Source organism: Neodiprion fabricii, chromosome 6, assembly GCF_021155785.1.
Source record: "Neodiprion fabricii isolate iyNeoFabr1 chromosome 6, iyNeoFabr1.1, whole genome shotgun sequence".
Lineage (NCBI taxonomy): Eukaryota > Metazoa > Arthropoda > Insecta > Hymenoptera > Diprionidae > Neodiprion > Neodiprion fabricii.
Window position 1 is genome coordinate 26,704,593 of NC_060244.1, and position 12,773 is coordinate 26,717,365.

General features: G+C 39.5%; 2 protein-coding genes across 3 annotated transcripts; both read right to left on the minus strand.

The window, feature by feature from the left end:
• Positions 1-139: 139 nt before the first annotated feature.
• On the minus strand, positions 140-8,059 carry LOC124185799 (nuclear pore complex protein Nup155). 2 transcript variants are annotated; one of them, XM_046576921.1, is made up of 26 exons: positions 7,425-8,059; positions 6,818-6,980; positions 6,586-6,723; positions 6,385-6,481; positions 6,157-6,320; positions 5,930-6,075; positions 5,589-5,854; positions 5,235-5,485; positions 4,907-5,160; positions 4,639-4,812; positions 4,440-4,545; positions 4,045-4,256; positions 3,850-3,947; positions 3,484-3,771; positions 3,288-3,384; positions 3,072-3,149; positions 2,678-2,874; positions 2,443-2,587; positions 2,076-2,311; positions 1,792-1,939; positions 1,531-1,638; positions 1,339-1,459; positions 1,140-1,250; positions 920-1,040; positions 542-664; positions 140-360 (listed from the first exon to the last, which is right to left on the minus strand). In XM_046576921.1, exons 2-26 carry the CDS (start codon positions 6,936-6,938, stop codon positions 234-236), a joined length of 3,927 nt encoding a protein of 1,308 aa, XP_046432877.1. In that variant the 5' UTR covers positions 6,939-6,980; positions 7,425-8,059; the 3' UTR covers positions 140-233. The 2 variants fall into 2 exon arrangements, with proteins under 2 accessions (XP_046432877.1, XP_046432876.1); XM_046576920.1 differs by having other exon boundaries at positions 7,297-8,059.
• A 150-nt stretch (positions 8,060-8,209) lies between these two features.
• LOC124185804 (transferrin) lies at positions 8,210-12,646 on the minus strand. The gene is made up of 10 exons (XM_046576932.1): positions 12,355-12,646; positions 11,761-11,987; positions 10,982-11,285; positions 10,340-10,680; positions 10,001-10,251; positions 9,555-9,790; positions 9,181-9,460; positions 9,033-9,094; positions 8,672-8,940; positions 8,210-8,523 (listed from the first exon to the last, which is right to left on the minus strand). Exons 1-10 carry the CDS (start codon positions 12,629-12,631, stop codon positions 8,431-8,433), a joined length of 2,340 nt encoding a protein of 779 aa, XP_046432888.1. The 5' UTR covers positions 12,632-12,646; the 3' UTR covers positions 8,210-8,430.
• Between the last annotated feature and the right edge of the window lie 127 nt (positions 12,647-12,773).

The window sequence follows — 12,773 nt, forward strand, 5'->3', positions numbered from 1 at the left end:
ATTTACATGTTTTATAAATATAAAAAGTTTCGTCCGCCCCTGATTACACCGTTCTTAATAATTAAACGGGATTAAGGAATAAAGATCTATTAGCACCGTATTATAGGAAAGGATATGTTTTGAAGTTGTACTCCAAGGATTTATTTTAAAAATGTAAAGCCTTGTTGATTTATTTTGATACCCTTTTTTTTTTCTAACATCAAACCATCACGCCGTGTTAGAAAAACTGTAAGTTACATCCGAGCCAACACGCTCAGTATCGACCGAAGTTTACTTATTAATTCATCTGTATTAGGTTTAGCGTACACCATAGTTAAACACTTCGAAATCACATCTTGGCATTTAGCCGTAATTTTTCTCCTGTAAATGGGTTAAAATTTGAAGTTGTTCGGACACAATTTAAGTATAGTTCATAGACGAGAAGTATTACACGTTGGTTTTACTGTAACACGGATTATGTCACTTGAAGACCGACACGAATATGTGAATTTACGATATTAACTTCGACTAACTACATTACTAATAAAATTTTGTATCTTACCTGGTAAATGTATTTGTAATATTGGAGTTTGTTGTAAAATAATTCACTAAATTGGCAGTTGATTCGATTAGGTGAAATTCGTTTCCCTCGGTTAGCCAAGTACGGTCATTTCCTCCAATCATTCTGAAAAATTGTGAACAGCATTACAAACTAATCTTTAGGAAAAAAAAAAAATTTATAGTTGCAGGCGCCCAATTTTTGACATGTTCAAGGATATACGTATATGCATTTTATACAACTATAAGGGATTGTATTTTACTCAAACAAGAACATTTTGTCTATGACAGCTATTTTTGGTCAAGCCAAGAAAATTTGTCTCAGATTTTGAGGACTACTGCTACGCTAAGTATAAATATATGTATATAAAGCCATTCGTACTTATCATATAAGTCCAGAAGATCTTCTATGGAAACACCCATCTGTAAGAAGCCCGCTATTATATGGCTGTTTGAGACTCGTAATCGGCAGGCTCGTAATTCTAGTTGCTTTATCAGAAAATCTAGAAAGAATTCAAATAACGTGGAGATGAAAAACACGGCAACTTGATGACAGTATAATTTTTTTTACATGTTACTCAATAATAATTCAAGTTGGATACCAATTGGAAAACAATGGGGTGTCCCTGAGTACTCTTGGCCAAGAAGTTTTATTTTACTCATCAGAATTGCCATTTTATCGTCAGCAGAAGGTGCATTAGCATTCTTCAATTCTGAAAAATACATTTTTATGTGATTGATACACATATATACGAGTGAGCTATATCGTCAATTAGTTAATGAAGAAAATTTTAAAAATACCATTTTCAATTATATTGGTCCAAATTCCTTGTATTAACATAGAATCTTGATGACCAGAGCAATGTATAATAGCAAGTTTGCATTCCCATAATTGAAGACGTTCCGCATATTCTTCGTACAACTGTCGAAAAAATGCATTATTGAAAAATTATCATCTTCATGATTTTGTATTAACAGAGAATGGTCACAAACCTGTGTTATGTCGAGAAGAGACAAATTTAATCGCATTTCATCGAATTGCACAGAGTTTACATTTTGTGAATTTGGTGATTGTTGCAAACTGCAAATCGTGTCCAATATCTAAAACGTCAAAATGAATGTAGAGGCTAAGTAGGTAAATATCTTCAAGCAGTAAGGGGCACACTGATGCTTTTCCAGAAAGATTTTTCGAACCCAATTAATATGATAAATAACAGTATTGAGAATTTTTTTCCGTTAGAATACGGATTTTACCTGCTGTTGTATTCGGGCCACTTCCAATTTGTCTTCTAACTCTCTAAGGAAAATTCCAAGATGAGGAGCGTAACCAACTTGATCACTACGCATGCACACTACAGCACGTGCAAGATACTCGACTCTCTGTGCCAAAGAAACTTCCAACCTGGAAAAAATGATGGAGTAAGAATATGAGAAATTGACTCTTAAATTGGTCAATATGTGTTTGAATGTTTACACACGCACACATGTATGTATATATATCGGAATATATCCATGAATATTTACATATATACACATACCCGCTTTTCGACGCTAAGGCATCGAGGATTTTTGCTGCAGCAGCATGGTTCTTATTTCTTTCATAATATTGCCACAAAAGTTCCGGTGCGTTAACTCGTATTAGATATGCTTCTAGTGAAGTTACAGGAAGAGCTACGAGTTCACCATGTAATCCTCGATCTATCATCCAAGAATAAATTGAAGTGTGTAGTATTTCACACGGCGAATTCAGTCCATCGTCTATAATTTCGTGTAACTGTGAAATATAACCAACAGTTGTCGTTAATGGAACATAAATAGTGGTCCTGTATGAGTGTATTGAGGAAAAATGAATTTATATATATACAAAGAATGGTTAAATTCATAATTATTTGGAAATATAGGTACCGCTTCTTTTGCCGGAACTGATGTTGTTGAGTTGTTATGTTGTGGGGGTCCAGGTTTACTCGGTACAGTTGGCGTTAATGGATTAGATATACTTTGATTATAGAGATGATCTAACATCGCGGTAAATTCTTTGTAAATCTCAATTCTGCGGATGAATGGTGATGAAAGATAATAATAAATCAAGATTATTTCAGAATTATGTTAACAAAATTGTAAAGATTGATAAAGTAATGACCGTTTTACATATGCCAGGTTCCCTTCTTGATCATCCGCTGGCTCATTGTTTTTGTAATAATGTAGCGCAGCATTATTCGGATCGACCCTCTCTGCACAGCAGAGGCATAATTCAAGGACACCGAAGTAAAATTGGCATGCCACAAACTGCTGGCAAACTGCTCCTAAATTGAGGTGGGGAGCTACCTCCTTACAAAGCTGATGGAAAACCATCAAAAATTTGAATAGTTAATAATTAACAAAAATTTGGTATTCCAAAGAAAAAGAAAAATCTAATAATTCTAAATGGAGTGTTTGCAAAAATTCCTGATTAATTTATCCAACTACTATTTAATGAAACTGAATGCACAATGTAACGAACGAATGACATATATAATTCTTGTTATCTGACTAACCTTTAAAGCAGATTGCAAATAACTGTCTTTTTCTTCTGGACTTGTGCAGCTCTTTGCTTTTAAAATAATTTCGTTCGCCTGAAAATAATTGCAGTTTCGCTAATTAACATGTATGATTAATCGAATGTATGAGAAAATTGAAGCAATAGCAATCTATGCTGCTTTAGTTTTCGAAGTAATGCATTTTTTTTTTTAGTATTGTTGACAGACACTCACTTTAGAACAAACAGCATCTTCATTTCTGTAGAGATTTGGGCAAACCTCACGTAGTTTGGAGCTGACTGCATCAATTGAGGCATTGTCTCCCAGGTAGCTGGAATGAAAAAAAATTTGTGATATTTTTATTTGAAATTAATAGCACCAATACTAATTTAAAGTTTTGCAAGTAAATTTGATTCTTCATATTACCCACCTATCAATCAGATGAATAATAAGCAGGGAGGATATTTCATGGCCGATTAAAATCAAGTCTCTGTATGTCGCTGTTGTAAATTGGTTTATTTGATCCTTCGTCAGACAGCTGACAATGTTATGGAGCTGATTTTCACACAGTATCCTCCACAAACCTAGAACTTCGCAGGCGTGTGTAATAAATACCTTAAGGGCATCAAGGGAATTACGTTCTTCTATGATAGGCTCTTGAATGTGCGGTGACATGGTACTTTCAAACCCGTTAGATGAATTCCTGATGGTATTGTGCCTGAAGACAATGAATTTGTATTGCTTAGTAACAAATAGCTAATCCGTTATTTCTTAAAATGAAACGAAGGCTACTCACTGTTTAGAAATATTAGTATTTTTATTTAAGAAAGCTCTTAATGCCTGTAGATGACCTTGAATCCATGCAATATCTGCTGACGGTATAGTGCTAAGAATCTGAAAGATATTAGTTGTGTGCCAATATAGGAAGACAAAATATAAAATCGGTTCACAGTGCAACATCCAGAAACGATTTGATCCAAAGTATATTCACCTGAACCTTGTTGTTTACAGTTTCTAGTTTAATGCAACGAACATTCCATATTGGACGGAGTATTCTTCCGACGTAAAGATATAGGCCGCCATGTTTTCCTGAAAATTGTTGAAGTGCTTTATCTGGGTTGGTTCGCATTTGTGAATGTAGTCTGTGAATCGGAGATCTTGCATCAAATCCTTGAGCACGAGGTGTTGATGTGCGAAGATCACCTGTCAAACAAGAATGTTCCAGTCCAATGCTTAATATTTGTATGAGAATAATTACTCAAATTAAAAATGAAGCATTTGAGTGTAACGAGACTATGTTATATGTAATAAGGAAAATAAATGAAATTATTTTATTATTAATAATAAAAATGACTAAACGAAAAAAAATATATTCAACATAAATACCAGTTTGCAAACTAGAGAACCCGTAATGAGAGTCAAGGCCACTGGGGAACGTCGGGATTTTCTGAGCACCGTACAAAAAGAAGGCTCTCGTTGCCCAGTCGGAAAGCTGAAACACATTGATTTAAAAGTATGCTACTAAGTCAGAAATTCGATGACACTGTCAGATCATTAAGAAGCATGGACAGTTTTCTTTCAATACCTGTGCATTTTGAGAACTTTCAAGAGTAGCTAGGATGAGGCATGTAGCACACGCTTGTTCAGCAGATTGATTTTGGAAGTACATTCGCACAGCTTCGGTGTCTGGCCCGCGCTGTTCCAGTAAAAGTTGTCTGAGAATGTCAACAGGTCGTACTTGAACCAGTATTATAGCACCCTGTAAAAAGCACAGCAGTTTTTTAAAATACAGTCGGCATCAAACTGCATAAATTTATTATACTTGCGTGCATGGAATAGAATGAGCGAAATACCTGTGCTGTTAAAAATATGAATTTACGAGGTGCCTCCATGTGCTGCCTGACTAGTAGAGGAGGATCTCCATGTGGATTAGTTTGTTTCTCAATATGAACAACTGTTTCTCCAGGGATCTCAGCCATGGCCCAAGCAGGGCTATCTAATGGCAAAACACTCTGCGTTTCAGCCAAGTAATTAGTGAATGGGTAAGCATCGTTACTCAAGCACCATGCCGTTTCTGTATCTCCACCGCAGATTAGAAGAAGGGTGCCTGAATATGAAATATAATGGTGACATGAAGAATAAAAATGCGGTATCTAACCTGGCACAGGAAATTTCATTCACCTTTTCTATAGTGTGCCATTTGAACTTTTCTTGGTCTGGAAATGGGAGCATTAGCTGCATATCCTGGCGGAAGTCTGACGTGTATCAGTTGGAGACAATGTGGTCTACTAGACGGATTTGCGATTGAACTGCAGGTCAAATAAAAGCGCGTCCCGGTTGCTGCAACGGCAACTAAATTAAGATGGATGGATTCTGATTCTGCTAGGGCAGATATGCTGACAAGAGGTCGGAAATTGTTGCTATCCAGTGTTCTGCAATGTCGAATAATATCGTGAAATACTTAATGATGCATCCACCAACTTTAAGAGTAATAGACACGAAGGTTTTTAAAATTATAAAGGTAAAGAATCCTACTTTACAACATGGACAGCATTTTGGACCAGCGAAGCTTGCGATACAGATGTAATTTTTGATGCATTTCCTTTGTCTATATCCCAGACAGCTATGGTACCCTTATCACCAAGGGTGTATAAAATATTTCTACTATCGTCAACAGATATTTGAACAATTGCTTCCTCTTCAGACAAGGCAACTGTGACAAATGATGGTACCAAAAAGGATAGCGGACCTTCGGAGTGGTTTATTTTTTTGCAACGCTTACCGAACCACGAGCTCTCAGCCTATGTGAATAAAGCAGTATTGAAAAATAGATGGAAGAACATATGGCTACACACTAAGAATGGTCTATTAGTCACCTGGTAATATATCTCGTAAAGTGAGCCATTTCTGCCACCAAGAAATATTCGACCACTATTGGTATTAGCTATTGTTGTGATAGCTATTCCATCAGTAGGGACTATGAATATTGGCTCAGGTACAAGCTGCATTTCTCCCGGTGTTCCTGGAGTAGAATGTAGATAAGTTGAGTAAACTATTTGACATGTGAAGTGTGTTTAAGAAAGAAAAAAAGTTCGACAATTACCATCATTGGTATCCGAAAATGTCACACCGAGTACAGATATTTCGATCGTTGTGGTCAGAATCAATAAATATTTGACATAACTCTGAAATATTCCTGGTTTCGGTTTGACCAACCCAACACTTATTATAGTCTCGTTGAGCCCGTCAAAATAAGCCACGTCAGCCCTGGAATTTTGTACTTGCGTCAAATACGATGAACTAGATAAGCTTGATAAAAAATTTTTCTTACCCATTTTCGTAAGACCAGACATAAATATCACTATCGATTGTTAGCCAGGCCTTTGAGATATCGGTGAATAAGCCCATCATACAATGACATTGCATATCTATATTTTTTACTAAGGGTGAAACAGGCATATTGAAAGTCAAAACCTATGAAATTGTAAATCCCACGCCTATAAAATATTCATTTTTATTTTTTGAAGGATACGGCCGAAGTGCTCCATCACTTCAGATGGCAACGGAACTTTGCCATGCATTCTCATCTGATTAATGGTTGAAAAGCTGATGGAAGTGCCGCTCAAATTGGGATAATCATGATCGTCAAGACCACTGACTGTTGGACCACCTGGAAACAGATAAAGTGATTTTCGATTATTATTTGTTTATTACTATAACTAATAATGAGGTCTTCTGCGTACTTATTACTTTGCTATAGTCACCTTGTGCGTTGTAGTGCATAAGATTTATTAGGGACGGAAAATTGCTATCGGCTGTGATGTGTTTGTCGAGCATTTTTCCAGCCATCTCCAATGCATCCAGGTGGATCTTCAGCGGCTCCATTGTTATACAATTAAGTGCTGTTATTGCTGCTATTGTTTATGTCTGAAATAAATTAAATTTGTATTGAACAATGTATCCATGAGCATTGCAACTACACAGGTGATTTTGATATACAACCGGAATAGAGGCAGACCGTTTACATTCTCGAAGCGACAATTGATTGTTATTCAGAAAATATTTGGTGCGTGAAATAAATTAGAAGTCCAATTGAATCAGGAACCAGAGGTGATTAATAAATTAAGATGAAGACAATAGAAGTGGATCAGTTATAACAAGAATTTATTCAAATTAATAAATTAATTCATCTAGACCGCTGAACGAATGGAATCAAGTACTTGGAATTGACGTTTGAGGTTACCTTCGTCGCATGTCGTCAGAACGGTAGCTCAGACAAGAATAATAAAAGACTTTTGAATTATTTTAAAGTATAATCGTTTACTAGTTCAACTGAGAAACCTTTATAGGTCAAATGCTGTTGTTACTTACTTAAGAAACCGTTGTTTATAGTTTCACCCTACAGTAGTGTTGGTGCCGGCTTTGGCGGGTAAGTACAGTGATCGAACGCAAATGCATGTAAATTTGATTTTTCTATACGTGTTGCGGAGATATGACGATCGATTAATTATGAATTATTTACAGATATTCAATGATCTCACACAACCAATAGATATCACAATTCGTAATCCGTTATAATCGTTGCTTAATTCACAGCCTAACCTCACGCACGAGGGAGCCATGCACAATGGCCGCTTCTCACGCCACTACAGCTGGTTCGGCGGTTAGCCAATCACGTCACAGCACATTATCATCGGCCAATGGCGTGCATACCAGCTTAGAGGGGGAGATTTCAATTTCGCATTGTGTACTGAAACATTAATAAATTTTGAAAGATTCAGACCCACTTAAAGTTAAGAAGAGTGATGATGTATGTACTTAGAAGAAAGAGACTTAGTTTAAACACAGTTCTACTGAAACATGTAGCTGCATCGTTGACTGAAGTATATATCTTCGGTTAACGGTTCCATGAAAACAATACATGAACAAAAAACGTGATGTATTATGATATCTAATTTATGTAACATATGAACTTTCGCTAGCTTTCATGCGCATAGAAAAATAGAATAAGTTGATTAGTGCGTGTATAATGTCTCACTACCAGAAACTCATGCATCGGATTCTAATCATTTGGTAAGTTTAAATAAATGAAAAGTATCGATACAAATACAGTGGCAATTTTTCGGTAATAAATAAGGGAATGCTCAAGTCTCTGATCAGATGATCACGCAAGATGTATTTTAGTGACAACAATTTCGAGTCTGATACGTTTTATATTTAAATTATATATAAAGGTATCTTATTCGTATAAGTCATATAAAAATTTCGATACGAGTGGCGGCTTACATATTATGTTACAACACTTATAGCTTAATGCGTTTATACGATTAGTTGTAAATATTCATTCCTTGGCCAGCTTCTGTCATTCGCTGATTCCTTACGAGGCGATGTTGTATTCCTGTTGAGTCGTTGCCCAGGTGCCCCACGATTCCCAGGTGTCGTCAACGGATTTCAGGTCGATGGCATCGTCCTGTAAATGAAAATTGTATAAAATAATCTCCAACCCCGTAGAATGTGAAAAAACATCGGTTTTCAAACCCGAATTTCAAAAGAAGTGAAATGACTTCTTTCTTTCACATATCCGATCACTGATGTCTGTAAGACCAATATCAAATCACCTTGAAAATGAGATTGGATTTGCCATCCCAGTTTCCGAAAAGTGAAAAGAGCTCAGGGCTTTCAGCGTAGGTAGAGCTAGCGTCTAGAATTCCATGGATGAATTCACGGCGAGCATTTTCACTCCTACTACCAGAGATGACGATGACTCGCGGGGGTTCGACACCGAGATTGCACCTTTTACCATCTTCAATCGGGGCGCGACCACCATTTGCACAGAGGACCTCGAAGTCCGATCCCTTTGGAATTTGGTCGGGCGTGCCAAGTTTATCTGAAAGATCAAATGAAAAATGATCGATTCGAGCGAGTATGCAAACACTCAAGTTCCGCGGTAAAAATCCTCGAAATGAACGAAATTCTCACCAAGTTGAAACAGCGCCGTGTAAGAAACGAAGGCGACATCTCCGTTTCCGGCAATGAGACACCTGTGTAAAGTAAATAAGAGACCAGTGAATATCAAAAAAGTGAAATAATCGCGAAGTGGATAAACCCGTAATATGCAATGGCGTACCTCAGTGCTCCCAGATCGCCGTTGAAGGCTTCAGCTTCTATGGGCTTACACTTAGTCTCTTGGATGATCTTGTCGGAGCCGGAAGCGATGTTTCCGGCACACTGCGAGCAGAGTTTCGATTGCTGAGGTGCTCCGGGTGCGCAACTTCCGGAAAAGAATTCCGCCAAATCGTCAGGGTTTGTGATCTGCTTGGCTGCCTTCAGCGCGTGAACGGGAGCCGACCATCCAGCAAAACTGCCCTTGTAGCCGTTGTGGCAGGATTTTTTGCCCTTCAGGTCGACTAAACGTTAAAAAAGTTTGAAAAAATTACTGTCGTGACTATGTCACGTTGTTGAGACGTATCGTAACAACGGTATGATCAAACATATCCATACCCAAGTTGTTGATGGAGCTCGTCTTCTTCACGACGGCAACCGCCGGTCTTTCACTTTCTTTCGTTGCACCTTCGCCGTACTTTTCAGCAATTATAGGTTTCGCGTCGTACTCTTTCATTGCCTTGTCCACCAAACCACCATCGATTGAGACTATGTCGGCTTTGCCGTCTTTAACTGACTTCAGGCACGTATCCACGTCCTTCTCAAGGAGACATTCCAGCTTGGGTCTCACATCCCTGTCGGGAGGCATAAATTATGACGCAAATATCTCAGGCAACTACCAAATACGAATTCTCAAATTTCTAATCGGCATACTAGGTATAATTGCGAGATTAAAATCCAATTAATATATTGCACATCGACTATAAACGAAAGTACTTTAACTTAATCATGGTATAGATACTGTAAAATGAACTTCAATTCCAGCAATAGCACATTTTAATTACCTGGAGAACGCTGCTCTGGCAAAGGCATTGCACTTGTCGAGAGCTTCCGTGGACCAAACACACCATTTGGCACTCTTCATCGGACCGCCGAAGTCCCTTTCAATGACGTCGGTGTAGTTAGCCTTGTTCAAGTGTTCGAGGGGTTGAATGGGATCGGTCTTAACCGGAAGAGTCTTGGTATCCAAAAGCATGAGGTCCTTCCACCAGCTGGCATTCTTCTGCTCGCCGAGACTTCCGAGTCCGGTTATTTCCTGAAAGAATTCCAATCGCTCGTAGGATCGAATCGGCAAACTCCCCGCAACTTAAATCATGATCGATCAACGCGCGAACATCACTCACATCTTGAACGGCCTTGATGTTGGATACGCCACCGTTTACCATGTATCCCTGCCATGGTCTCGCCGCCCATACGCAGGGTTTCGTCTCAGCGTCAATTGGCACCTTGCTTCCGTCGGGACAGAAGTACCGGAAGTCGGCTGGATTCTTGGTCGCGGTTTTTGCCGGCGTGTTGCCGACGGGCAGGCCGAAGAAACGTTTAACGAATATCACCTTGGTCCAGGCTACCTGTCCACCCCCGAAGGCCAAGCACTTCAAAGCTCCTTCGTATCCGGAGTACTCGTCGGGGTAATCGCATAGCTGAGGATTTTTGCAGCGGGCGCAAAGGTTGGAATACGACGCCTCTGTGGAAGGAAATGGATATATGTATAATGGTGGGTCAAAGTCTAAGGATCATCAAGTTTTCCCGCATTGACATTGAACTTGAGATGAAAAATCGACATGTGTACAAGCTCTTGTTCGACACAATCGTAATTATCTTTCGTTGCTTCTCAGAAAATTCACTGTAGCCTATGAATCCGACCTTCACACATGATAAATTCTGGATGTTTGTAACTATCTCGTAATCAAACTACCCAGAAGTTGTAGGATTTCGAATTACAAACCACCTTAAGAACAGTGAGATATTTCATAATCACGGCTTACTCAGACGTTGATTGATGGCTGGATCCGCGGACCAGCTTCCGACGAGACAACCTTCGCTGAAGAAGTTGCTGAGGGCTCGAAGTTCGTTTTCCCTAGAGGAGAATCTCGGGTCGCTGAGGTTAGTCAGCAGGCCCATAGCCGTCAGTTTCGTTATCGGTATCTTGTATCCAACGTTGCGTCCGATTCCAGTATGGCAAGACTTGAGCCCGCGTAATCCTTGCGGGGAGTTTATGTCCTGGTCCTTGTGGATCACTGCGACGGCTTCGTACCTGTACGGCGCATCCGGCTCCTCTTTGGTCCTGATCTGCAAGTCGTTCGTACAAGAAAAAAACGGTGAAACATAGTCGACCACGCCCTACGCGTATATGATGGAATGCAAACGAGTCGAATAATATTTTATAACACGTTACACCTGCGACGCGGACCGGTCCGTAAAATTTCAGTAAGCTACTACAGTGTATGTGCGTACCTGGCCAACTTGGCTGGAAACTTTATTTATGTATCTACGTGTACGGCACACAAACTTAGTTTATTATTATTGAATTATTCTTTTATTTTCTCTTCTTTTTCACACGGAGAATCAGGTTTAAAAATAATTCATTATTCTCGTCATGCGATTCGGCTTGGCGTTCGTGCTTAATATAATCATTTGTAATAAAATATGTGTGCGAGATTTGCGCTTCAACACCATTGCTAGACGGACGTATAAGAAGTAATTTTAACGTCTCGACTTTGGCACGGATGATCATTTTATTATCGTCAGGTATATATCGTATTACCTGTTCAACAAGGTTGTACCCGGCTTCGGCCGCAATCCTGTTCTTCCCTGCAAGGTACATATCCTCAGGATCGACGGCGACGATGTCAGCCTCTTTTCTGCCAACCTTTTCAATGCAATCATAGCGATCCCTGCCAGCTATGCAGGCGATGGGAATCCCCTGTCTTCCAGAGTCTTCGATCATCTGGACGCAGTCTTTCCAGTATATTTGCGGTACACACATCGTGACTTTGAAACGAAAAAAAACACGCGTCAGTTTTACATTTACTTTAAGAATTGTTTTTCATCCATTTGTAACAGGTATCCAAAATTAACCGAACGACGACAGTTATTGCTGCAGCGGTGCAATTAGTTCGATGCCGCAAGGTAAAAGAATGCGCAGTAATGCATTCGAAAACCAGTCATCTAGAAAATATTTGACTACTTGGTGGTAAACAAGTCGGTGGTGCGATCGGCTCGATAGTTATCGAGTTGAGTTGAAAAAAAGTCTCTCAAAAAGAAGATCGGAATCTATGGGAACTTTTGGTCCTTATAATATTCCTCCTGCGGTACAGTGCTTGCAAGAAATGGTAAATGTGTAAGAAAAGGAACTCACAAACAGGGGCGGCGGCATCGCGACGCCTCCTGAAGAAGGTCGAGTCCGCGAAGGCGAAGCTGAGGGCCACTAAGGCCACCAAGATGACCCGACGGGGCGCCATCTTCTTCTGTGATAACGCGCAGTAGAAAAAACTCAAAGGTTGAAACACTGGAGTGGCGAGGAGTGTTGCACGTTTGACAAGCAGGAGGTTGCTTGGCCAGGAGGAGGATGGCTCGAGCTTCTTATATATGCAAGTGTCGGTCTTCGGTGGGTCCGGGGCGGAGGCTGAGGTCATGATGGTGGGGATGAAACTCGCACACTTCGCCCACGGTACTACACCTTATCAATTGGAACTTATTTCTCGGTGATTCCCACAGCAGCGGCCACTCGCTATCTTTCCACGCGAGTACGCTTCCAGTGCCATGACACGAGTGTTT

Bases quoted from the DNA above. Each gene is read 5' to 3' on its own strand.
- LOC124185804 (XM_046576932.1), bottom strand. From the start codon at position 12,631: ATGACCTCAGCCTCCGCCCCGGACCCACCGAAGACCGACACTTGCATA. The intron at 11,988-12,354 runs GTGAGTTCCTTT...TTCGTTTCAAAG, and splicing joins CGATGCCGCCGCCCCTGTTT to TCACGATGTGTGTACCGCAA. The intron at 11,286-11,760 runs GTAATACGATAT...AACGACTTGCAG, and splicing joins GGTACAACCTTGTTGAACAG to ATCAGGACCAAAGAGGAGCC.
- LOC124185799 (XM_046576921.1), bottom strand. From the start codon at position 6,938: ATGGAGCCGCTGAAGATCCACCTGGATGCATTGGAGATGGCTGGAAAA. The intron at 5,486-5,588 runs GTAGGATTCTTT...TCGACATTGCAG, and splicing joins AATGCTGTCCATGTTGTAAA to AACACTGGATAGCAACAATT. The intron at 3,948-4,044 runs GTGAATATACTT...AATATCTTTCAG, and splicing joins CTGTAAACAACAAGGTTCAG to ATTCTTAGCACTATACCGTC.